General features: G+C 42.9%; 4 protein-coding genes across 9 annotated transcripts; 3 read left to right on the plus strand and 1 right to left on the minus strand.

Moving 5' to 3' along the window:
* Nucleotides 1–1,731: 1,731 nt before the first annotated feature.
* Nucleotides 1,732–5,767, plus strand: LOC115742793 (protein DYAD). Its single transcript, XM_048271959.1, has 8 exons — nucleotides 1,732–1,836; nucleotides 2,066–2,157; nucleotides 2,266–2,990; nucleotides 3,120–3,503; nucleotides 4,220–4,337; nucleotides 4,491–4,574; nucleotides 4,750–5,529; nucleotides 5,633–5,767. Exons 1-8 carry the CDS (start codon nucleotides 1,734–1,736, stop codon nucleotides 5,765–5,767), a joined length of 2,421 nt encoding a protein of 806 aa, XP_048127916.1. The 5' UTR covers nucleotides 1,732–1,733.
* Nucleotides 5,768–6,572: 805 nt separating this feature from the next.
* On the plus strand, nucleotides 6,573–22,313 carry LOC115742596 (splicing factor-like protein 1). 4 transcript variants are annotated; one of them, XR_007196798.1, is made up of 3 exons: nucleotides 6,573–9,149; nucleotides 9,999–12,584; nucleotides 22,246–22,313. XR_007196798.1 is itself a non-coding variant. In XM_030676981.1 (2 exons), exon 1 carries the CDS (start codon nucleotides 6,683–6,685, stop codon nucleotides 9,104–9,106), a length of 2,424 nt encoding a protein of 807 aa, XP_030532841.1. In that variant the 5' UTR covers nucleotides 6,573–6,682; the 3' UTR covers nucleotides 9,107–9,149; nucleotides 9,999–12,671. The 4 variants fall into 4 exon arrangements, 3 of the variants coding, with proteins under 3 accessions (XP_030532841.1, XP_030532839.1, XP_048127915.1); XM_030676981.1 differs by lacking the exon at nucleotides 22,246–22,313 and having other exon boundaries at nucleotides 9,999–12,671; XM_030676979.1 differs by lacking the exon at nucleotides 22,246–22,313 and having other exon boundaries at nucleotides 10,397–12,671.
* Nucleotides 13,813–17,415, minus strand: LOC115742770. 3 transcript variants are annotated; one of them, XM_030677262.2, is made up of 4 exons: nucleotides 16,785–17,414; nucleotides 15,358–15,595; nucleotides 14,820–14,913; nucleotides 13,813–14,242 (listed from the first exon to the last, which is right to left on the minus strand). In XM_030677262.2, exons 1-4 carry the CDS (start codon nucleotides 17,213–17,215, stop codon nucleotides 13,962–13,964), a joined length of 1,044 nt encoding a protein of 347 aa, XP_030533122.1. In that variant the 5' UTR covers nucleotides 17,216–17,414; the 3' UTR covers nucleotides 13,813–13,961. The 3 variants fall into 3 exon arrangements, with proteins under 3 accessions (XP_030533122.1, XP_030533121.1, XP_030533123.1); XM_030677261.2 differs by having other exon boundaries at nucleotides 13,813–14,245; nucleotides 16,785–17,413; XM_030677263.2 differs by lacking the exon at nucleotides 13,813–14,242 and adding an exon at nucleotides 14,252–14,682 and having other exon boundaries at nucleotides 16,785–17,415.
* LOC115742712 (60S ribosomal protein L15-2) lies at nucleotides 19,846–22,143 on the plus strand. The gene is made up of 4 exons (XM_030677154.2): nucleotides 19,846–19,982; nucleotides 20,790–20,956; nucleotides 21,287–21,484; nucleotides 21,674–22,143. Exons 1-4 carry the CDS (start codon nucleotides 19,979–19,981, stop codon nucleotides 21,917–21,919), a joined length of 615 nt encoding a protein of 204 aa, XP_030533014.1. The 5' UTR covers nucleotides 19,846–19,978; the 3' UTR covers nucleotides 21,920–22,143.
* Nucleotides 22,314–25,174: the final 2,861 nt, after the last annotated feature.

Genomic DNA, 25,174 nt, shown 5'->3' on the forward strand with positions numbered 1-25,174 from the left:
AATACAGTCACTTGGCTACCTCATCCCACACGAGAACATTTCCACTTTTCGAATCTTAGTCCCAAAAAAGAAGAAAAAGAAAATGGAAAAGAAAATAAGCTTCGAACACGTGTCGCCCGTCTACTGGCCAGTGTGCTTGAAGGCTCATCGCACGAAAGTGCTCGTAAAATGGCCAGAAGGAATAGAACAGGGATACGATCGTCATTTCGAAGGCGGGGCTTTATTGTTGTGGGACCGGAAACAGAATCGGAAGGCACGTGAGGAGCAACACCCTCTCGTCTCCTCTCGTCTCTGCGCAATCATGACATCCGCCCCCCCTCCTCCAACAACGATTCTTCCATTTTTGCTGATTTCACTTCCCATGCATAACTGAATTCTCTCTCTCTTCTCTCTCTCTCTCTCGCTCGCCATTTGCGCACGCAAACCTCAGAGCGTCACTGAGATTTCGTTTCTCAGGCTCCCCCCAAAACGTTGGAGGTTTTTGTTGGGTCATTCAACTTTCTCTCGTCCCGTCCGTCCTCTTCTTCTCTCACCTTTTGATTCTGATTTCCATTCATTTCCATCAACCATCACCTCAAATGCTCCATCTCTCCTTTGCAGGATCCGAGAGTTCAGTTTTGGCTCGAAGGACCAGTTGAGACTCGGCCATTTCAGCAAAGGTACGAGCTTTTCTCTGTTTCTGTGGTTCTCGCGAAGTGTCTTCTCCGTTACAGCAGTATCCATACACAGCCTTTTAACAAAGACACTCTTCTTCTTCAACTTCTTCTTTTCTCTCTTCTAATCTTATTTTGAAGACTTGTCTGCTCCTACTCCTTTTTCGGCTGCGTGCATGCTACAATACAACAGAAGCTACTGATCTCCCCATTCCTGTTGCTTGAGAAGACCCCCCAGTCAAAGCTCTGTGAAGCCCTTGCCGATTTCGGAAATCCTCGTTCCACTGAATGTGCGCAGTTCCATCTCCGAGCTTTTCGCTCAGTTTGCCATTGTCATCCTCAACATATTCATTTTTTTTTCCTACTTTTCCTCATTTCGATGCGATCTCTCTGCTTTCTTTTGAGCGCTGATCCAAATGAACCTTTTTTTCTTCCTGTCAATGATCCATTTTGATGCTCTCGAAGCCGCAATCATGTAGAAGAAAAGCCCCGTATTTCCATGTAGCTCCTAGCCTCTATTCTGCTACTCCTCGTCCAACACCGTTTTGCTTTTTTTTTTTTCCCTCTTTCTGTTATTCTCGCGTCCCAAAGCGAACAACCACGCGCTCCTCGCATCGGCCACAGCCACGCGCCTTTGTGTGGGCGAAAACTGAGAACGAACCAACACGCGCTCCCCCGGAGAGTGAGCAAACCGTGCCCCCCCTATGCTGCGTTAGCGATTCAGCGTTGGCACGAATGACGTGCGGGCATGCAGAGGCCAAAAAGAAGAGAAAGGGAGACCAAAAAGTGGCGAGGCCATTAATGATGATGGTTACCCGCATGGACATCGCGTATCGCGGGAAAATATATATATAATCGCCATCGTTACATGCAGCAGCGTCTATTTCTTCCCCAGACTCCGAGTCGCTCCCCGCACGCGCACTTGGAGACTTTAGGCTTAATCGGGTGTTTAAGCGTCTTTTGAATCGGGGGTTTTCTTCCATTTGCAAGTGGGTGAAGATCTTCGCCGATCGAAGGGAGAGAGAGGGGGAGACTCTGTGCGGACTGTGACTCACTGAGCGTTTTTCTTTGCAGAAAACGATGTACTTGAGCAGGGGAGGACAATGCAGCCGAGGCGGCGCCCAGACCCCATGTTTGGGAAGACAGGTAGTACCATTTGCAGTGACGCCTCACTGTGCCCAAGGTATTTCTCAGACAACCCCCCGCCTCCTCCTCCTCCTCCTCCTCCGTCCCCATCGATCATCAGGCCTCTCTGATGCGTTTGTCCTCGTTTTGTTACCTCTGTGTGTCCCTTTCAACGTATCCCAAAGTTGTTCCAGCTAGTTTTCAAATTCTCTCTCTCTCTCTCTCTCTCTCTCTCTCTCTCTCTCACATCTCTACTTTTCTTGTTCTTTTGTTTGCATATGCAGCAGCGGATGTGTCGGCCGGGTTTTTCTACGAAATTGATCATGACAAGCTATCATCAAAGCACCCAGAACAGCTCAAGCTAGTTTGTGTAGCCATGGTGATAATCAAGTGATACTGTTCTAACGTTATATTTCACCCAGGTTTTTTTTTGGGGGGGATTTTTATTTGTCTCTTAGATAACGGTGGTATGTAAAACTTTTTGCAGGTGAGTGAAAAGGCTTGCTTAAGCGTATCGCTGAGATTCCCCAGCATTTGCTCTCTGAGAAAGCACTTCAGCTCTGGTCACCAGACCGACAAAAAGAAAATGCCAGCGCTGGACGAGAAATATGTGTTGGGGTCAGACATTGCCGGCGAACTGCTCGTGAGGAGGATCGCAGCGGAGGAGTTGGCAGAGAGGAAAAGCTCGTGGGGCTTCTGGGCGTCGGGCCCTGCCCCTGTCATTCCTGGGTTGGGCACTGGGCTCGCCAACAAGGGCTCGTGCTGGTCTGAGCTTAAGTGCAATGGGATGGTCCGGTGGGGGAAGCGCCGGCAAGTCAGATTCCTCAGTAGGCACGCCGATAACGATGACAACCTAAAACTTCTGTCGCAGAGCGTCGAGCATCGGCAAACTGAAAAAGAGAAGGACAGCTATTTGGATGATGAAGAAACGACTGAAGATCGGGAGATAGAGGTTGAGAAGGGTCCAGAAGTGAAAGAAAAAAAGGATGAAAAAGTGGAGGATGAGGCAAATGAGGACGGAGATGAAGAAGAAACGGAACCTTCAACAGAGATCGTCACTAGGACGACCCGGAAGAGAAAGTGCAAAGGACAGAAAAGGACACGGGCGAGCAAAAGAGCTAAGCGCGACCAAAAATCGCAATTCGTGAAGGTTCATTCACACGGCGAGCGAAAGGTGATCAAAGGCTCTATAGATAGGTGGTCTGCAGAGAGGTGAGAATAAACTCTATATCCTTTGCCCATTAATGAGAAACCATCAATTCGACCTGTAATTAAAGCCATCTTGTTATATGCACATCCAAAGAATGCACTTATACGAATGTTCTTCATTTTACGATCCAGGTATAAGTTGGCGGAGCAAAACATGCTGAAGATACTGAAGGAGAAGCAGGCAGTATTCGGGAATCCGATCCTGAGGCCAGCTCTGAGATCAGAGGCGCGAAAGCTCATAGGAGACACGGGTCTGTTGGATCACCTGCTGAAGCACATGGCAGGGAAGTTGGCACCGGGCGGGGCGGAGAGGTTCCGGAGGAGGCACAACGCGGAGGGCGCGATGGAGTACTGGCTGGAGAGCGCGGACCTGGTGGATGTGAGGAAGGCAGAGGGCGTGGAGGATCCATACTGGACTCCGCCTCCCGGGTGGAAACCCGGGGATAGTCCCACCCAGGACCCGACCTGTGCCCGGGAGATCAATCAGCTAAAAGAAGAGATAGCCAATTTGAAGAGGTATCTACAAACATTTTTGTCTTTTCTTGTTGCTTGAAGAAAGTTGCTAAATTTTTTTATTTTCCTTTCATTTTTCTCTTAATAATATGCTATGCTCTTTTTGGTTTTTTGTTAGCATGGATTAGCTCGGTTAAATGATTGTTGTTGTCGTTCGAGAATTCCTGTTCATCAGATCGATAGCTCATACATAGGTTATCCGCAGCATATCTTCTTCTTCTGTATCTCTGATGATGGAAATAGAGACTCCTCCCCGATTGGAGTGACAGAATCTGAGAAAAAATTTTAGCCACATTTACCAATTACCAAATGTTTTATAATCTCTGTGAATATTAATGATGAAGTGATAAACGAGCATGTGGAATTGCAGTTGTCTTGAATTATTGCATAGATGTGTTAATTAATCTAGCCTCTATGGCTACCACTTGTTAATATATTATTCTTTCCCATTCATACTATTTATGTACGTATTCACTTCGGATTGTTCTCCGAAATTTTTTCTTCCTCAACTACATGGGAAAATCTATCCTTCGATGGTACAACAATGTGCATTATAGTGGTTTAACTAGCTCCTTAATGTACGGGGTTCAGACAAAGTAAGGCAACTTTAGTCTTTCGGGCAAAAAGAAATTGGAATCGGCCTGTCTCTCTGCTGGAATTAGCTTTATCCTGCTGCACAGAGGATTTGATATCTCCTTTTTTGGATGAATGATGAGCAGAGATGTGCAAGAGTTGGTGTCCCAAAGGCAAGAGGAAGATCTCGCTGTGGAGACCACGCCAACATCTTGCATGTCTTGTTTGAACTTGGACCATGATAGCCCTTTAGTTCCAGTGAAGGTGACTGTTGTTTTTGCTTTCTGTTTTCTCAAGTGACAGCTTTTAGATCCACGTTTTAATTGGTTTTACCACTGTTTGTAGTCTTTAACTCAACTATTAATTTTCCCTTTGTTTTTGGGGGGGACGGAACTCAACTTCTAATTTGGTCAACAGGAAATGTATGTTGAATTGAAGAAAAGGAAGGCCACAATGGAGGACCAGCTCCGGGAGGTCTCGCAACTTGTTTGTGCAGTGGAGGTACCTTAAGAATGAATATCCATGCCAGTTTTCATATTGGTAAATGGCACAAGCAAGAATTGAGCAGTACAATAACTGAGAACTATAACATATAAGAATGAAGTTTATCCACCAGCATTTGATGATCTGAGTTCTAACATTTCTGGCATCTCTTTATGTCAATATCTGCGAGAAGCAATGGATGAAGCAGCAGGAGGCGATGGACACGGTGAAATTGAAAACAGCTGCAGAATCAAGAGCCTCACAAGAATCGGAAGGAACAACAATGCCATCATCGATAATGAATCCAAGAACCAGAGGATCATCCGAAATCGAATCACGGGTAGGGGCAGAAGAAAGGAAGAAGAAACTAGCAGATGCAGCAATGACAGATGAATCAGAAAAAGGACCAGAGGAGGAAGAAGACAAATTGCACTACCGAGACACAGCAACAGCGACCATAACAACAGGGACGGAGGACAAAACAGCCAAGATAGAGAGGCTAAAGAGTGGGTTCAGGATCTGCAAGCCTCAGGGCACATTCCTCTGGCCCAGCATCACCACCACCACCACCACCACCACCTCCCCACCGTCTGAGCTGGTGCTCCGCCTCCACGACCTCCTTGTGGCCCCCACTCCCCCGTCAGTCTCCTCCTCAACCACCTCACCTCCACTTCAGCCTACTTCGCCGGTCAAGCCACTAGCTGAGAAACGCCCGGTTAACCTCACTATTCTGCCCACCACTACTACTCCACCAACTCATCCCCGGCCGGTTCCAATGACCTCTCCGAGATCTCTCCTTAACCTCAACGAAGTCCCCACCAACCAGAACATCGGTGACTATAGCGGATTATGCAGCGGAATCTCTAACGACAATAGCAACAGCATTCCGTCAAATTCATTGGCTGCCCTCACGTATAAAAGAAGACAACACAGTTCGGCGCTGAATCCTTCCGACAATGCTCCTATTCCTGCTGTATGTATGTCATATCCTTCTCCACCATTTGGCCCTTCCTTTTTCCAATTGAAAAAAATATACCTTTAGAACATTCTTATGCCTTTTGTTCTGTCCTGTGCAGCTTCCAGTGCCGTCGAAGGGACCGGCAGGAGCATTGGAGATGAACCCCTATCGGAGGATCGACGATGCAAGGAGAGTGATCATGAGTTCCAATCCCATTGACTACCTCGGAGCGACGCCATGGGATCGACCATAATCACTCTCTTCGCTTAGTATATGATCATATTTTTGGTCTATCTTTTACCACTTCTAATTCATCTGGCTGAAAGTTTTGTGTTTGAGAACTTGTTGGCGGTGTCCGTCCGGATAGACGAACTACTGTTATTATTATACGAGACGACAACCAACTCTCCATGCTTTGCTAGCCAATGTCGCACAGCAAAACCGATGTCCATGTCCTCTTTATTCTCCGTTACCTTTTCTTGATAATTTAGTATGCTGGACCAACTCTTTCGAGAATATATATGTTTGTGATTAATGTATTCGTCTGTAATCTCCATGCGATTGCAATTGTCTTAGAGTATGACTCGGTTTCTTTTAATTACATTGGATTTAACATACTAGTTAGGTTAAAACCTATCTAAATTTCCTATTTTTTTAACATAATTGTATCACGTGGGGAAAATTATGCATTCAAGATATTTGCATTTGTTCCAAAATTTTGAGGTGTTAGAGTCGGTGAGAGTAAATGAATTTAAGGGCAAAGCCAATAATTTGAAAAAAAAATTCAAAAAAAAAATTTCTTAAATCACTTGTAAAAATGAATAAATAAAAAATATTTTTAATTAAAAATATTTTTTATTTTGATTATTTCAAGCGATATAAATTTTTATTCATGTGCGAAATAAATGGAACTTAATTACGACTTCTTGTGAGATCTTAAAGAAATGAAGGCCCGTAGAGCTACAAAACGACGCATTTTCAGTTTTTTTTTTTTTCGGTCAGAACGCATTTTCAGGTTTTCGCGCGCCCTCAATTTTCTTTTTTCGGTCGAATCGCGCGCCCTGATCGATATCGGACATTCCTGTCCAGAATCTCCATCAAGCCACCTTCTTCGTCTCATATTCTCCATACTCCCCCAAGCCCTAGCTTCCCGAATCTTTCCTCGCACATGGAGTCTTTGCAATCATACTATGCCGTGGATCCCCAACATCCCTCCTTTACTCCACCGCAGACCCTAGATTCCTACCACTACCTTCCTCCACCTCCTCCGGATCCTCAGCCCTCCGATTACCACCACAACTTCCCTTTGCGATCATCTGAAGCTCAAAACCCTGTCAAAGCCCTATGTTCTAATCACCAACACCCTCGGAGCGTCTATGGAAATGGTTCCTCGTGCACTGCGGAGAATCCTCCGACCGGCTTCGATTCCGCGCGGAAGCCAGAGTCACAGAGGGCTATCCTCTCTCAGAGCGGAGCTTTGACTAATGCTGACAGCGGCACCGACAGGGATTGCTCTGGCGGGGAGGAGGAGACTACCAGCAGGAGGTGCCGGCGCAGCCGATGGGACCCTCCGTCGTACGATCCCAACGGCCAGAGTGCCGAGGGAAATGACTCGGGAAGCGGCACGAGGAAGAGGAAGTCACGGTGGGCCGATGACGAGCCGAAGCCTGCCTTTCAGCTGCCTGACTTCATGAAAGAATTGACTGGAGGTATTGAATTTGATCCCGAAATTCAGGCCCTGAACGCTAGACTTTTGGAAATAAGTCGAATGCTTCAGTCCGGTCAGCCATTAGATGATAAGCCCGAGGGAGCTCGTTCTCCTTCACCTGAGCCTGTATATGATAACATGGGAATCAGGATAAACACGAGAGAGTTTCGAGCGCGTGAGCGATTGAACAAGGAAAGGCAGGAGATTATTTCACAGATTATTAAGCGGAATCCTGCATTTAAACCACCTGCAGATTATAGGCCGCCCAAGTTGCAAAAGAAACTCTATATACCGATGAAAGAGTATCCTGGCTATAATTTCATCGGACTCATTATTGGTCCGAGAGGAAATACTCAGAAGAGAATGCAACAGGAAACAGGTGCCAAAATTGTTATTCGTGGTAAAGGTTCCGTCAAAGAGGGTAGGCTGCAGCAGAAAAGGGATTTGAAGCCTGACCCATCTGAAAATGAGGATTTACATGTTTTGGTGGAAGCCGAGACACAGGAAGCTCTCGATGCAGCTGCTGGTATGGTGGAGAAGCTATTGCAGCCAGTGGATGAGGTATTGAATGAGCACAAGAGACAGCAGCTCAGAGAACTTGCCGCCTTGAATGGGACCATAAAAGATGAGGAGTATTGTCGGCTTTGTGGTGAACCTGGTCATCGGCAATATGCATGTCCTTCACGTACATCTACATTTAAAAGTGATGTACTCTGTAAGATTTGCGGTGACGGGGGGCACCCTACGATAGATTGTCCCGTGAAGGGCACAACCGGAAAGATAATGGATGACGAGTATCAAAATTTCTTAGCTGAGTTAGGAGGGACAATTCCTGAGTCAGCCACCAAGCAAAACCGCACTCTGGCACTTCTTGGTCCTGGCAGTGCTGTAAGCAATCCTCCTTGGCTTAAAAACACCAGTGGTACTGGGAATGGGACCGGATCACATCCGGGTTTAGGGTCAAATGTGCTGAAGACATCCAAAGAGTATGATGGTACAAACTTATATATAGGGTATTTGCCACCTACCCTTGATGACGATGCGTTGATCCAGTTGTTCTCACAATTTGGCAAAATCGTTACGGCTAAGGTCATCAAGGACCGGATCACTGAACTGAGCAAAGGATATGGTTTCGTTAAGTATGCAGATGTCCAAATGGCGAATGCTGCTATTCAAGCCATGAACGGCCATATTCTTGATGGGAGAACTATTGCCGTAAGAGTGGCTGGAAAACCCCCGCAGCCTTCTGTACCTTCTCCTCCTTCGGCTTCAATAGTGCCCACTCCTGCTACAAGTCAGCCTACTGGTGCTTATCCATCTCAGCAATTTACCACAGGTTGTTCCCTTACAGCTACTCCCCCTGCAAGCTACACGGCTACTCCAGTTCCATGGGTTACACCTGTACCTACTCCTCCATATGGTTACGCATCTCCATACATCTCTGCTGTTCCTTTCCCAGGCCAAACTATGCCTCCTTATGGCATGCCATATCCACCCCCTCCTCCATCGGTGCAGCCACTTCCTCCCGGCACTCCATCTCAGGCTACACCTTCGAGTGCAACACAATACTATCCACCTGGAGTTCAATCTGAAAGCACTAGCTCCGCACCATCTGCCCCTACTAGTGTGTATGGAAGCACTATTCCTGCCATCCCAACAGCTGTTCCACCTGTTCCGGTATCTTCCTTAAACTATGCACCATACTACAGTGCGGTTCCTCCACCAGCTCCGGCACCCACTTCAATCACGGACCGTTCTCAGAGCATGGGAAATGTTTCATGGGCTGGAAATCCTCCTATGCCGCCGCCTCCTGCTTCTTCCACAGATCAGACACCTCAATGCGCAAATGCAGAATATGAGAAATTTATGGCTGAGATGAAGTGACTCAGGTCCTGCCGCTTGATTGGCACTTGTTCATGGTCCAGAGGTATGGGGTTTAACATCCAATTGCCTGATTCTCCCAGTATTCTATGTACAGTTTATCCATCTGACTGATAGGTTTTATTTTGAAAATGCTATACATACTGAGAACTAAAAAGTTATACCTTTTTGACATACTAATTAATGTGGCGGTTACCATTGACATTTGTACAAGTCCATCACTCGTGCTTTAACCCATTTCTTTAGAAAAAATATGTAAGTTAACTTTGTATTCCTTATAATTGATGGCCTTCTCCTTTTGGCGTTTATGAATGTGCTGTTGCTCTGTGATAATGTCATACCTCACCATCAATTATTGCTGAAGCTCAGGCATGGAGGGTCATGCCATTTCAGATTTTATAGGAATTTGCCCTGACCCTTCTTCTTTTTCTGTATTAATTCATAGATGTTTGCACATTACCGATTTTCTGTTATTTATTGTTTATTGTCATCTTAGTTTAATCAAACTAGAACAAGATACTGTATTTTGTCCATGGCAAAAGTCAATTCTTTCCAATGTCCTGCCACCAAGACCCACTTGGATAAACCATTCCCTTTCCTGATCCTTGCCTCCCTTTGACTCATTCATTTTATTTGTTTTGATGCATGCAATGAAGGATGTGCCCCTCGCTACTTTGTACTTGATGTACTGCCTTGCTGCCATACTGATAATGAGTTGCCTCTCTTATTTTCCACTTGAAGCCAAAGACACATTGTGAAGCAAAAGATTATTGTTTTTCCTTTCTCCTATGATCAAACTTCAAAAGTGTGCTATGTTGACATCTTTTGGTGTAAACGACAGGTTGGCATCAGATTTCTGTACTTAAATTTGTTCTTGAAATTCTTGCTTCTGTAGAACCTTTTCATATCGTTGAATGGTTTGTTATTGCCAAGATTGAAGAGGTTGTGTTTGGAATTCCCATCTTACTTGGGGGGAAAGGCAATAGTTATTTATAGCTCCAGAAACTTAGTAGTTTTTTTGCCTTTCTTGTGTATTAGCTATTGCATGATTCCTTATGCTTCTTTTCTTCAGCTGGTCATTTTACACGGCTCCTTATGCAGCAATAAAATCACATTTTAGGTGAACCGATTTATCTGCAGTTAGCAAATTCTTTCCAGGAAGCTGCTTCCATTAGATATTGCCCCCCAAGAGACATGATCAAAGCTGCGGTTGTTATTTTCTTGTTTATTTTATGTGCCTCTTATGATTATTTTTTTTAACCCATCTTCTTTGTGATGGTTTAAAATTGACAGGACTGATGTTTCCTGGAGCTCATGTGAACCTGATTTCTTACCTCTTGCCATTTGTTGGAAGTTTCAGACTCACATCTTTAACCTTGCTCTACTGTTATGACATTTGCAGAGAGATTGGAATATTCAGTTTACAACAGATGCCGAAGCTATCTTTGAGCGTCTTCACCTTAATGCCTGGATCTAGTGTTCTGCTTGTTCTTTGCATCTTTGCTACGGTTTCCTTTGCTAACTCCAGCGAAAATTATTTGGATAATCCATTGCTGATACGTCATGAAAGTCTGTACTTTGATTTGCTTACTTTGCTCCAGTCAATTGCTTTTCTTAATATTTTTCTTTGGTGTGGAAATGTTATTCATCGGTGGGGTGAGTATCAGAAAATTGTCACCATGTTTTTGAAAATGCCCTGCTTTCTGTTTTCTTCCAAGAAGGTGATCGTCTCTGAGGATCTGGAGGTACATTGAGATTAGTGGAAGAATAGCATGCTTTTAACCTTGTATTCTCTCTACTTAATCTTTTTCCATTTTGCTCAATGGTCTTTTGCAGCATATTGATGGCATACTTCCTTTTAATATCCATCCCTTCTTTCTTAAAAGACCTTGGAGCCCTTTTTGCAGTTCTTGGTTGTGCAAGGATTGTTAGTCGTTAGAATAAATGATGCTACATTGTTTAGGACTGGCCATTGTGGCAGATACAGAAAAGTATGCAAATGGAGATGCCATCCTGTCTGTTTGAACTAAATTGATAGAACTGCAGGATGGCGATTTTATCCCCAAGATGTGAAATTTACATTCCCGGGTGGTTAGTAATATTTGAAAACTATTAAAATTGCTCACTTTTGGGTAAGAAGTGGTTGGCTACAAATTTTCTTGCCTGGAAAGTGGTGCTTAAGGCATTTTATAGGTACTTGAACTATAGCAGTTCTATTCTTATCTGTATCGGTTAATTTCCCTATATTGTTTCGTCATCTGGTGATCTGTGAAAGTAGTCGATAATGTAATGCATGTTTTGGATACCCTTTATTGTGCTGGTGGGTGATTTAGTTTGGTAAAGGAATACCGAGTTGTTGGACTTGAACTTAGAGGCTGTCATTGTCTGTGGGTGTCCTTTCCCTCCAATTTCTCTTACAGTATCAGAAATCTAATATGGCAGGAATCAGTAGCCATATCGTCTCATTTGGCTCGTTTTTATCTGTAGTTTCATTTGATTATGGTGGGACCTGTTAGAATATCTTTTTTATCGAGTCGATATCGCAGGGAAGCACTAGCAGTTGATCTCTCGTCTAGTAAAATGAGCCGGAAACCTGTATGCAGTAGGTAGATTCTCGGTCTTTCTCAAATACAGAAATAAACGCCCTGCAGGATACTGAGGTTTCAGTGTCTCATGCTCTTGGTTTATTTAGACGGGGGCGATTCCTTGTGGGTTTTCTTATCTCATGTCTACTCAAATTCTGATGCTGGCACTTTAGTATCCTTATTTGTGTAACTTCTGTGTCTAATCTAAATCCACGTCGGCACCTTTTTAGAGTGGAGTATATTTAGAGGTGTAATCTTTGCTCAGGTTCCTTGTGTTGGGATATGACAACATTGTTTTATGGATATTGTCTAGGGTTTGTTCTGGTCACGCGTATGGCCTGCCTGGTTAATTGGTATACCACTGTGTTCTATTATTATGATAGTCATTTCACTTGGACTACACTTGTGCTAATTTGTAGTTGTAGACTCTTGAGTTTGATGGGTTTTTACAGCACCGTGATTGGACCATCATTAGCTGTTTATTTGATGTGCAAACTGAGGGATGAAGCTGCCAAAATGAGTTACAATTACAGTCCATCTCGCCTACAGTGGGTATTCAAATTGAACAAATGTTCCAACAAATTCTTTTTGTAGGATTCTTCTAATTAGGTGAATAGTAGAATGACATGCGATAGCAGCTGGGAGATCTGCTACCTAATCATTTACTATGTTTGGTTGAAGGCTTTCATGACATTATCATCCTAACCTTGTTGATTAGTTGATCAGGGCTATGGTGCTAATAAGAGCTCTACAAGTTTGTCTATGCTGATATTGATGGATCTTCATCAAAGGAGTAACTAGGTGCTCGGGCTATGTAGATGTTCCCTTTTCTTGTTACATACAACCGACTTAATTCTCTTTGATGGAGCCAATATCATGTTTAACATACTTTTAAGGTGCTCCTAGGTTTTATGTGTTAATCTGGTGCGGTATTTTTCTTTAAAAGAAGAAAAGAAAAACCTGATGCAGTATCATCATATATGGCTAGCTGCGTTTTTGTTTTTGTCCTGTAACTCTCATCGTGTTTGTACTTGTTGCAATTCAATTGGACGCGTGCATGTGCATCCTGGTTACCTTTTTAGTTCCAAGTTACCTTTTTACTGAACTTACTGTTCTAATCTTATCCATCTTTCTTCGTTCCTCCTCTAAACACTCCAAGTGTGTTTCGCCGTGTGGATAGTATCGGTAAGGGGCAGCCGGCTGTCCTGGCCTTTCTGTGTTATGGCAATTTAGCTGTCAGAAAGACATCATATGCCTCATGCGGACAGGTTGCTGCTGTCGATACTATAGAAAATGGAAAGAATATGCGAATGTGTGCATGTGCTGCCCTTGTGCAATTACTCTTTTAACTGTTTCTTCAGGGTAGAGATTGGTTGTTGATTCCCTTGGCGAGATCCTCCTTTTCGTGCATGAAATCGTCATTGCTCCGCTTGCTTGGGCTGGGCAGTTTTCAAAGAGGGCAAATAGCCACCATCCGTCAATGTGAGGCGCCACTACAATAAGAAGCTTCTTCAACTATCGTGCATGGGTGAACTCCCTCTTGCCATCCATTTATACCCTTCAGTGTGCTTTGCAGCGAAATTGGTGAATCGATTGTTTGTCACCGACTCATCAAGATCTGATCACTGCTAAGGAATGTCTACTAACTTGACCTAGAATGTGTCGGGCTCATTCTACCAGCAAATTATAATTTTGCACTCATGGAAAGACATTAAATTCACTAATCGGATGTTTTAAGTTTTAACCAATCTCTTCAGAAAGTTGCCAACATTTCTTTGGATGGCAGAGTAGGTAGGTAAATCTATTGGAAAGTTAGTAATGTGTATATGATGGCATTGATTGACCAGGTAATGTCTCTAATGAACTCAATCAAAGTTTTCGCTAATATTCTTCCATAAAATAAACAGCTGAACCGAACGGAAAATGTTCATGAATTGACGAAGTTAAAAACATAGCCCTTGTTCTCTCTCTCTCTCTTCCTTCTTAACCAAATGGATAAAGCCGCCATGGATCGATTTTCATACCCGGGTAACCAAGAACGATAATGTTACAAGCAAAAGAAAAAGGGGCAATGAACCATATTTAACCTCGTCGCTAATTAGATACAGAACATAAAAAAAAGTTAGCAAACACCATTATTTATTGACATATGAAACAACAGTAGTTTTGACTGACCACAAAAAACTTAAATCGCGCATTTGTCACAATTTACAGAAAGAAAACGAGGAATCACTATTGATTTACAAAAGTCATGTCGACAAATGATGGTTGGATCAAGCGTTGTGAGCTCGAGTCACAGCTATGACCAGGAGGACCACGACGGATAGCAGAAACGACATTCTCAACTTTTCCTCAAAGGGGTCAGCATGTCCTGATGAGGCGGCCTCCTCATTTGGAGGCATCTGGAACAAGTCACCAACTAGCTTTGTGATCTTCTCGACCAGTTCCGTGACTTTTGCGACAGTGTTGTCAAACATCCACCTTACCACATTGACCACTCCATTGGAATCAATGGAGCTCTCATCCGAACTTATATCTGGAATACTAGTAATTTCCGCTGCGTGCAACCATGAAATCTAAAGTGAGTAGGCTAAAAATCTGTACTTATCACCAAGCAAGCCACTCCAAGTTCTGTCAAGCTTATATGAAGTGACGGTGCATTTCTTTTTTGTCTACAAGTTCAGCACTTTGAGTGATATGTGTGAAGAGCACATTTGACGTACTGTAATAATAGCTGAGATCAAATACGGCCAAAAAACCAAATTTCGATTTCAACTCTAACACCAAAGCTCGGATGAGAAGTTCAAGCCCCTGGATTTATTTGTTTTACATCTCAGACAAGTAACCGGGATATGGCAAAATGATGACAGGGAAATAAGTTCAGAAATTGCGGACCTGCCCACACTAGCACCTTTGTCAGAATCAACCGACGAAGATACGCCAAAATTATTATGGACCAAAAAGTCATGCTTCTCTGCTTTATTGGTAAACAACCTGAACTTTAATGAGATGATGCATTCTTTTTCAGGAGTGAAGAGATTCAGCTGAACAAACAGAATCGCAAATGTACCAAGCAAAATAAGACAAGAAAAATGCAAAGACCTAATGGATTTGGCTTAAAGTATACCAACCTGCTTGGCATGATTCTCTGAGCTCCTTGACTACCTCATTATTCAAAACAGCATCCCAGACAGCTTTATCTGATGACAGTGAAATAACCATCCTCTGCCAAAATGGATCGGAAGAATATCAAGTAATGCATGAACATGTTTTGGGTGGAATGCTGATACATATAGGCTATTTCTTTGGCGAAGCCAGAGCACTCTTTGACACACTTTCAAAAGCATGTTAAATGTCATTGAAGGACAAGAAATTGCAACATCAATATCTAACTAAATCAGAATATGCTATTGGACCAAAAAAAAAAAAAAAAAAAATCAGAATATGCTTGCTTGCCAAATGTCTTCCAAAAACAGGGAAAAAAAAGAGAGAGAGAGAGAGAGAAGGGCTGGGTTCTGAGAGACTGTCAACACATTTTAATATTCACCATTCTTCAACAACAGCGCTTCAAATCATCTTCTGCAATCACATATTTATTATACGTCTGCACAGATAAATCCAGTAAATAGATACATGAATCCTTTGCATATAACTAAAAAAATAACCTACCTGAACAGATGGGTCCCTCTGCAGCAAGTGGAAAGCGTCGCATACTCGTTCATAAGGTTGCAATGCTCCAGAGTTACAAAGATGAACAGCAGGCTCTATCCAATCCATCTCTGATCCAGAAGAAGAAACTCGAGGCAGCAAATTAGAGGCGTTTTTCACCTGATCTGTTAAATCCTTGTCCACATATGGACTGAATCTGTCCCGGACATACTGAGAGTATGGCCCAGAATCAAAAACCCTGCAGAGCAAATAATTCAGCCAAGGCCTTATAAGTTAAGATACACGACCAAAACAGTCAGAAAGTGACGAAAAGCATGTTGGGACTCGAATAAAATTAATGCAGAAGATGTTAAGAGGAAGGAGAGACACAGCCGATACTTCCACCGCCGTTGAAGGACGAGGAGGTATAAGTTCTAATATATGTTGCCGGGAACTAGCAAAGGCATATAAAAGGTCCATGCCATCATTATTGGAATATGCCATTCTGGCTGCAAAATCAAGTACATAGAGCTGCCTAAAATGTCCAGCTCAAAAAAAAATCTGCTTTGTCCATAGTTTCTGCTTAAATGAACCATCTATGCCGACACATTTACTCTCGCTTCCCTTTCTTATTACCCGAGGAGAGAAACCATTGAGTACTCACAGAGTACTATGTCATTAGTTACGCGGTCCATCCAACCATTCTGATTGTCTCGAATTACTTACAAATTCAGGCATATTTGTCACTAGCTGATAAAATGATGGCCTTATAGGAATTAGGAAACAAAGGAAACTCCAATGAAAACGAAAAGGTACAAGCAACAAGAAGATGGACCATCAAAAAGAGTTGAAAGCAACTCCATTAGTCCATTCCACGGCAGTAAAAATAGGTAGATATCAAACCTGCCGCTTCCAATAGAGCCAGCAGTTCAAATATGATCACGGAAACTATTTCCTCCATTATGCATCTACGTGCATGTTAACCATTAGTTTTCAACAAGATACCATCACGGCCGAAACTTATACCTTGTCAAATCATACCTATTAGTAATTACTTATTAGAGAGAGAAATTTTGCTTCTTGGATAGCCTAAGCCACGTGTAATAGCTTGGCAACATCACTGCAATCACCAGTATGGTGGCCCCTAATCAGCCACAACCACAAGAAACAATGAAACCCCACGTTAAACCACTTTTGTGGGCCATCTCTATGCCACCCCCGATACATCAAAATCCATACTTCGACAAATGGAAACAGACCCGCCAATCCATTCGAAAGAGACGTTTCACAATCCCAAATACACACTCAAAATGCGTCACCTCCTCCTCCTCAACCTTTCCAACTTCCCAAGAAAGGATTAAAAAACACAAATAATGTTGAAACCCAAGGTAAAAACTTCGCAAGAACTTCAACAAAAAAACAGAAAAAGAAATTAGAGAAATACATACTGTTGAATAGCAGAAACGGCACCGTGAACCTCGTCGGTGGAAGGAACAGACCCAAGAACAAAATCATCGAAGTGAAGGCTCCTCCTTTCGTCTTCATTCCCGTCACCGTACACCCACTCGTAATCATCGACCTCGGACGAAGGGGCAAATGGTAGCCACGTCGCCACGCCAGAAGCGGCAGATACAGGGACGGTGTTACATGGAGTGAAGGGCGAAGCAGCAGAGGAGAGAGAAAGCTGGTGGCTAGAGCTGAGCTTGTGGCCAGAGCCAGAGGCACTTCTGGGAGAAGTAGGAGAGGAATTAGAGGAAGCAGCGAAGGATTCTTGAAACCCGCCGCCGCCGGCACCGCCAGCTCGGATGACCGACCGACCGAGAGTCCTAAACATGCTGTTGCTCCCACCTCCCATGCCACCGAATGAACCTCTTCTCATGCTCTCTGCTGGCGATGTGTTGTGCTATCCTCTCCGAAGATGGGAAATGTTGCTCGAGCGAGGCAGGCGAGAGGGAGAGAGGGCAAAGGTTGTGGCTTTTACTTGGGGGGGCGGGTGTCGCAGTCTCCGGCTCCAGAATCCAATCTTGTACACTTTTGCCTCGGACAGAGACCAGGCCGGGATGTGCGTTGAAGATTGGACGCAACGTTTTTTACTCCCTTCTAATCCTCGATTTTCTAAATAGGGGGATTTTGCAATTTGGCCCCTCTATTTTATTCTTATTGTGATAGGTCTCTCAATCCTTGCAATAGCATCGTAGAAGACCGTAAAAGAACAAAGTAAAAAACAAAATCCAACCTGTTAGAGATACGTTTAGAAGATTCTAAATGTTTCGATTGATTCTCCGAACGTGTCAAACCTGTTCATATGTCTCACTTAGTTGCGTTGTATCGTTAATTGATTATAATTGATATCATGATATCTCATTTTCTTAAATATTCATTTCGCGTCTTATTTATCATAACGTGAAATCATATATTCTTACCTCGATTTTTTCAAGCCTTTTAATGCATGGTACATCAAGAATATTAGAGCCTGGATGTTGTAATTTCCCTCCACGAGATGGGTTAATGCACCTATTAAATGCATGGCTTTCTAAAAAGTTTGAATTCGAAGGGGTTGAACTTGCGAAACCAATTCTCGGAGTGTCCAGAGTAATGGTATTACTGACTAACCAAACTTCGCCAGGGCCAAATTTGGCAATAATTTAGGATGGATAAGGCAAGATACATCTTTTTGGATATTTGTTGATGGCACTTCAAATCGGACGATACCGAGCATGTTTAGGGGTTTAGGAGTGAAACAATCTTGCCATGTCTCAGTTTGCCATGAAAGAAAATGGGAAAAGAGAAATATACATATGCATATGCGCTCGCCTCCACCTATAATTAAAATCGAATAACTAACTATCCATCTTTATATGTGTGTGTGTGGAGTGCACGCGCACGAGACGTGCATGTGAACTTATGACAATGATAATGAGATTATTATACAATGATTACCGCATTACTATTTTGTTCGATGTAAATCATCATTTTCTAATGCATCAAGTGCTATTCAACATACATAACATAACGAATATAAGAATGTTTGTCAATCTCAGGTGGTGTTTAGTGAATTTCCAAATAACATCTAATGCACCGTGAGCTTTTTTCTTCATCTAATCTAAAATTTACTTCCATTGACCTCGGTTCTATTATAAGCACGAATTAGAATATGTCATAACAACATGAAGAAATACAAACTCGTCTTCCGAATCCGTTAAATGTCAAGAAGAAACGCTCTCTACTTGTCGATTTTCAAATCGTTTCAAGAGAGTGAAAAGAAGAAAGAGTTTGCTTGTTGGAGACTGCAATTTGATAGGGAGATGAATGTTGGAGCCACAACGTGTGCAAATGCAAAGAATAGGAAGGGTGCGAAAACAACATGATGGAATCCAAGGTTGTTTTTTTCCCACAAGCAAGAAAGTTGGCATCCCATTAAACTAATTTAGTGGGCAGAAGAAATGACATCCGAAAGCACAAAGCTAAAGCGACGGAAAAGCGGCATGACATGAATTCGACAACCTACTGCATACGACTTTGTAATCAGGTAATCCCGGTCAGATTCACGTCCTCATCCTCAATCAATTACGAGGAATCGTCACATTTGGGTCGAGCAAAAGGTGATTGATTACGATTTGCGTTGGTTGTTCCGCTCAACTCCTCATGTCGTCTTCGTAATTATGTGTCTTTGTTGTCTTTCCATCTCAACCAGAAAAGATTGGGACTTGGTTGGTTCGTGACGAGACAATGCTTCGGTCGATTCCCGTCCGGTCTAATCCACAAGAGTACATCCCCCACGTGTCCAATTGAGCAAGTTCCTGCCGATTCAGTGGGGACCTAGAGCTAGTGATTCTTGACAACGCGACGGGACGGATTGTCGGAGTGGTAGATTGGTAGGTATCTCAACTTAAAAGAAGATTTTACTGTTAGGTTTTGATTTTTACTCGATGTAATTGGGTACATGCACAGCGAAATGATTATGATCTCGATGTCTATGAATTGCTTTCGACCGAAATTCGAGGAGGCGAATTTAATTTGGCACGATTCATATCACCCGGTCATGGAAGGATGCGGTGTCTTGTATTCAATGTGAGTATGTGATTCTGATGCGCGAATTGGTACCAATTAGTTATGCTCGGAGAGAGAAAAAAAAGAGAGAGAGGAAAGTATAGTTGCAATCGCATCCATTGAATTATACTCATTTCCCTCATAGTTCTTTCATTGAAAAAAGAAAAAACCTTAAGGATAGAGCGTGTTACATTCATTAGTGGAGTCAAAAGGTTGGGTAACGATTTTAATTTTTCTCTTTTGAAAAGGGTCATCGTGTTGATTAGCAAAACTCGTGCATCGCTCTGGATCGAAACGAGTTGGTATGGGCTTCATTTTGTTTACGCGGGCTCGATTCACGTGACCCAATCTGATGGATAAGCTGATGACCCGGAAAAGCCCAAGGATCAGTCGGGCCCATTTATCACTGGGCCTTATTGCAACACGGGCATACGAGGTCGAGCCCATCACCCGAGGGGGCATTTTAGTCATTTCGTCAATTGCACGCCTCTTCTTTTCTCGCTAAAACCCTAATCATATCGCCCATCACTCTTCTGCTGAGTGCCGACCTCCTCTCACGCTCGGCGAGTTTACCCGAAGAAGACGAGCTGCGATGGGTATGTAGTCCTCTCGACTCCCTCTCTCTCTAAAGATCTTTACAAGTGTCGGCCTTGTTTAGCTTAGCTTTCAGATGCGCCAAAATGACACGTTCAATGCTTCCAGTTATGTCTAGTTGATGCAAATAGCCATAACGATTGATTCTGATTGAACGCGAGATGCGAAGAATTCAAGATGCTTTGTTTGATCTCCATCATGAGCTTGGTGTGAGGTTGTACGGACTGTTGGTTGTTTTAGATGATGGGGATTCACGAGTCTGCAACAAGTGGCGGGAAAGAAATGCCTTTTAGAACAGTATCTGATAACAGAGAAAACGCTGCTAGCTAGTTGGGTTTGCATTGACATACCCAGGCACAATTTCGTAAGTTGTTTGGGGAATTCTAATGGTCAAAAAAATTCTGGAATAGGAAAGGAAATATGAAATTGCCCTAAATCTTTCATGTTCTTCTCGAGTGTCCGTTCGCTGGAGCTTCTTTGAGCAGGATGCTGCATTTGATGACGTTAGTAAAACTGATTGGAGTTTTGAATTTGCCTTTGAACTTAAGCATTTGGAAAGGAAAACAAGTCACGTGGATCCATCTGCTGGGAAGTAGTATTCGATGTTGCGTTTCTCATTGGATTATTTATTTTCTGATAACTTCTGTCACTACTTAGATGTCATTTTATGGTAGGTCTGAGACGCCTAGTTAATTTGAAAGCTATCTTATGCTGTAGAAATATGATTATGTAGCGTTTCCAGTCAGTAGCTTGATGTTATTGTTCTTGTTACGATTGTGGCATTCTAATTTATGAAGTTTGAATGTTAGGGGCTTATAAGTACGTGTCGGAGTTGTGGAGGAAGAAGCAATCAGACGTCATGAGGTTTCTGCAGAGGGTGAGGTGTTGGGAGTACCGCCAGCACCCTTCCATTGTGCGTGTCACTCACCCCACTCGCCCGGATAAGGCCCGTCGCCTGGGTTACAAGGCGAAACAGGTTTTTAATTTTGCCTCTGGATGTCCTTTTTCGTATTATGCCTGATGGTTTTCCTACCTGGTGTTGCATCTTATGCCATGCCCACAGGAGGTGCTTCTAGAAATCATAATTTTTTTATTCAAATTAATCCCAGACATGTTGTGATTCAAATGGTAGCGTGGTCCTTTCGATTCATGCTCACGGTTGTGCCCGCATCTCCCCGTTACTTTGTCTCTCTCACTTCTCTTCTAGTGCTTGTGCCCTGTAATAAATGCTGAAATAGGGGGAAAAAAAAAACTGGACTGTTTTACTCTCTCTGCTACTTTAGAGATCATCGAACTGCTTTTCCAGGGCTATGTGGTCTATCGAGTACGTGTAAGGCGTGGTGGGAGAAAAAGGCCTGTTCCTAAAGGTATTGTGTATGGTAAACCCACAAACCAAGGTGTCACGCAGCTGAAATTCCAGCGCAGCAAGCGTTCCGTTGCAGAGGAGCGTGCTGGGAGGAAATTGGGTGGTCTCAAGGTCCTCAATTCCTACTGGCTTAATGAGGTAGGAACTCATTATGAAGCTTTTGTTCAAGGATGTTTACTCCTGGTATATTGTTTTCTCATGGGAAAGTATGAGTGATATTATTTTGGCTCTTGATTTTACATTGCATAGTTTTTCTTGGTTAAGCCCTTTCATATTCCGAGGCTAGTAGATTCTGGAATTCCATTTTTATGGGTTTACTTTATGCAGGATTCTACTTACAAATATTTTGAGGTTATCTTGGTTGATGCTGCACACAAGACCATTCGCAAGGATCCAAGAATCAATTGGATTTGCAACCCTGTGCACAAGCACAGGGAGCTTCGTGGACTCACTTCTGCTGGGAAGAAGTACAGAGGCCTGCGTGGAAAGGGGCACACGCATCACAAAGCACGACCTTCCAGAAGGGCCACTTGGAAGAGGAACAATACCCTCTCTCTGCGTCGTTACCGCTGATCTTCATGAGCATGTTTGTGACGTCTTACTCTTATTTACTTTTATCCTTGGTTTTCAGCTGTATTGGTTCTATACTGTGTTAGACACCAGAGGAGTTTGATTGACATTCAGACCATTGGAGTTTTTGCTTCTGAGCTCTATCTGCTGTGTTAATGGCTTTATGTCCTTTAGCTGGTTGAGTTCTTGGTGAAAGATTTTGTGGTTTATTACCATTTTGTTTCCTTCAAAGTTTTGTTTATCACTCTGCGGTCTGGTTCTGGAATCTGTGCTGGCCAATGTAATTCAGGTGGGTATAAGTTGGCGTCTTTACTCTTTCCCTCCGAAAGTAAATCACCGTGGAAATCTTAGTGACCACGAAACACCCAGATTAAACCAAAACAGAAAATATCGATCGCAAGCCCATTTTCTACTCTTGTTTTTCGTATGGGTTAGTGAGATATAAGTCTTCAAGGCTCTGTTTAGGACTCAACTTGAGAATGGTATGGAAAAATCTCTATGCAGGTACCGGGCGCTAATTTAATGATGAGCTTTTAGCCCAAACATGAGAATGTTTTTAAGTTGATGAAAATAGTGGATGGTTTGTCAAGCAATCTCTTGTGCACCTGCATTTTTGAGGAATCTAAAAACTGTCTTTTAATCTAGTTTTAGCTTCTAATTCCTTGTTCGTGCGGGAGGAAAAAGATGAAGGCTCGAACTGGGATTTGAACTTTTGCTCTTCAATTTTTGCACGAGATGGATAGATGTTAAAAGTATCTGCTTGCAACAGGAGGCCTGAATCTTTTCATAATACCGTAAATTGAAAGAGTGGATGGAAGTTGTATACCCGTATTTTCCAAAATTTGACAAGACTAAAATTAAAAATCGAGAAATTAGAGAATAGCAGCCCAGTTAGGAGTGGGTGAGAAAAGGGCAGGGCCACAAGGACAAAAAAAAATGATGATACGGTGTAACGTGTGTGATCAGTTGTCCTCCATTAACGACACCATAGAAAACAAATTTCAAACAGTGGGAAGCACTCGGTAATTATGAGTTTTGAAAGCTTCTGGTGAAGAAAGTAGGAAAAAGGGAGCTGAAACTCATGATTTAGAGGAGACTAGGGGTTTTCGTGCTTCTAGCCTGGCCAAGGCGAAAATCGATCGTGAAGCGACTCCCCACTTTCCAGCACAAAATGATGAAATCTCGAGTTTTGCTTAGAAGGTGAGATTCCTAAATCCTTGAGTGGATTTCATGTGGCGTCTTATGCTTTACCATGTGGAATTCCATGCGCTTCTCGGTTAGATGCTTATTCTTGTAAAAATCTGCATAGGTATTTGTCTCGACATATTTTGTTCTTGGACGGTCTGAAAGTAATCATTTACATAGTTATCGTGCAAATCTCATATTGACATCGTGCATTCCGCAAGAAAAAGAAGAAGGAGAAAATCAAAGTCCTGCCAAGCCTGAAATAAAACAACTTGAGATACGTTACAGAAGAACGAGCAAGACGAGACGTTGAATCAGCCTATTATGCTTAAACTAGCGAGTGATGTTGAGGAAAGAGCAAAGAAACCAGGCAGGAATTTGGGTTTTTGCTTATGCATGTTCTTTTCAAGAAGATGACTCATAGGCTGAAACCCAATATTTTTTTAGGGCAAGAATTGTTTCTACCATCAGCTTCGGAAAAAGCCAGAGGAGCTTCATATGGAACCACCATAAAAGCAAGCAGAGCAGGTTCCAAAGAACAAAAAATCTGTTCCTTTTACTTTCCTTTAGAAGGACTTAAAATCATTGGTCACATATTATAATTTCCTCGCACGTTCTTTCAGAAACAAAACCGAAGTGCTGCTCTACGCTCTCTTATAACTTCATGTTAAAGCATCTTTAACTGATGACACACTAAAAATGATGGCTCATGACCGGTAATGATAATACATGGGGGCCTCTTCATCAAATCAACGTTCACCTCCCTTAACTTTTCCGTTAGACCATGGAGACAAAATCGATTCATCCGAGCGAACGATCTCGAATTTGATATGGTATCTGCCGGCTTGTCATTTGTCTGCTTTCAATTTTTTTCCCCCTTTAACCCCATAAAGCGAAGGTCATTTTCCTTTGGCCATAGTTAAAAATTGCAGTGTCTCGCGATCTATAAGCAGCAAAGATGAATCTCTCCCAAGAGGGGTGTTACTTTCACTCTCCGGTTGGTCCACGAACTTGAGACTCGTGATGCAACATGATTCCAAATTACGTGTTGACGTAGAAGGGGGAAAGCAAGAGCTGAAATCATTCGTTAAGTAGGAATTAAGGCGACAGATTGCTAGAAATTAGAGGGTCTTAAAAGTTGATTTTACTATTTTTGTTGACTTGAAATGGGGGTCTCACGTGCTTTGCTTGACTCAACTTCAAACCTTCATCATTCTACCTTTTGTTCCCACTAACATGCATGGGATGATTCAATGTCCACAGGCGTAGTGTGAGCTTCAATTGACTAGGAGTATCTTCGCCCATTAGAGCCCTTTTCGCCAGATTCACTTTATCTGTGCTCAAGACCTTCAAATTGATCTAGGAAATCACAGTCCACCTGCTCTACAAAGGCTAGGCCAAGCGATGCATCAAGTGTAAGTACCAGGACGTGTCTGAACTTTTCGCCACCACAGCGCTCCAAAGAAATCTCTAATTATCTTCAACGCTCGCGATTAGCTTTGTTCGGCACGCATCGTGATAGTCGTTGCTTATTTTCTGTCACTGTCTGGGGTTTCGCCACAATAGAGACATGTACTGATGTGGGCACATTTCGGACAAGGATGCAACAAGTCATATGAAAAGGAAAAGCGAGGTGTTAAGGAACTATCAGGGAAAAAAGAAGATCCCACTAACAATGACTCTTCGGTTGGTTCACTCGCATGGAAATCGAATTCCGACGGTGCAACACCGTTCGATATTTCATGTGCTTTCCCTTTCAGCAGCTGCGATACATTGCGGAGGAAATCTAGTAGAAGATTCTAACCAAAATTTTTCAATTATTTCATCGGAAAAACGTGTTTGTGTTTGTTTTGTTTTGTTTTTTCATTCTTTCCCACTCCCCAACATTTTTCCATACGAATGATTTGCCTTTTCCTCGTTAAAAGACTCCTTTTTTCTGGAAGGGAATATTCCCATAATTAGTTCCTAACCTCTCAGTTCTTTCTCCGGCCGGTTTCCATGAATGCCATCGCTCATCAGATTTACCAAATAGATTACTAGGTCAAAAATAGTTCTACAAGAGAGCGAGCTCTA

Source organism: Rhodamnia argentea, chromosome 10 (genome assembly GCF_020921035.1).
Source record: "Rhodamnia argentea isolate NSW1041297 chromosome 10, ASM2092103v1, whole genome shotgun sequence".
Taxonomy (NCBI): Eukaryota; Viridiplantae; Streptophyta; class Magnoliopsida; order Myrtales; family Myrtaceae; genus Rhodamnia; species Rhodamnia argentea.

Bases quoted from the DNA above. Each gene is read 5' to 3' on its own strand.
- LOC115742770 (XM_030677261.2), bottom strand. From the start codon at position 17,215: ATGAGAAGAGGTTCATTCGGTGGCATGGGAGGTGGGAGCAACAGCATG. The intron at 14,914-15,357 runs GTAGGTTATTTT...CCATTTTGGCAG, and splicing joins AGAGGGACCCATCTGTTCAG to AGGATGGTTATTTCACTGTC. The intron at 14,246-14,819 runs GTTGGTATACTT...GGTTGCACGCAG, and splicing joins CAGAGAATCATGCCAAGCAG to CGGAAATTACTAGTATTCCA.
- LOC115742712 (XM_030677154.2), top strand. The intron at 20,957-21,286 runs GTTTTTAATTTT...CTGCTTTTCCAG, and splicing joins TGGGTTACAAGGCGAAACAG to GGCTATGTGGTCTATCGAGT. The intron at 21,485-21,673 runs GTAGGAACTCAT...TACTTTATGCAG, and splicing joins ATTCCTACTGGCTTAATGAG to GATTCTACTTACAAATATTT.
- LOC115742596 (XM_030676981.1), top strand. From the start codon at position 6,683: ATGGAGTCTTTGCAATCATACTATGCCGTGGATCCCCAACATCCCTCC.
- LOC115742793 (XM_048271959.1), top strand. From the start codon at position 1,734: ATGTACTTGAGCAGGGGAGGACAATGCAGCCGAGGCGGCGCCCAGACC. The intron at 2,991-3,119 runs GTGAGAATAAAC...TTTACGATCCAG, and splicing joins GATAGGTGGTCTGCAGAGAG to GTATAAGTTGGCGGAGCAAA. The intron at 3,504-4,219 runs GTATCTACAAAC...AATGATGAGCAG, and splicing joins GAGATAGCCAATTTGAAGAG to AGATGTGCAAGAGTTGGTGT.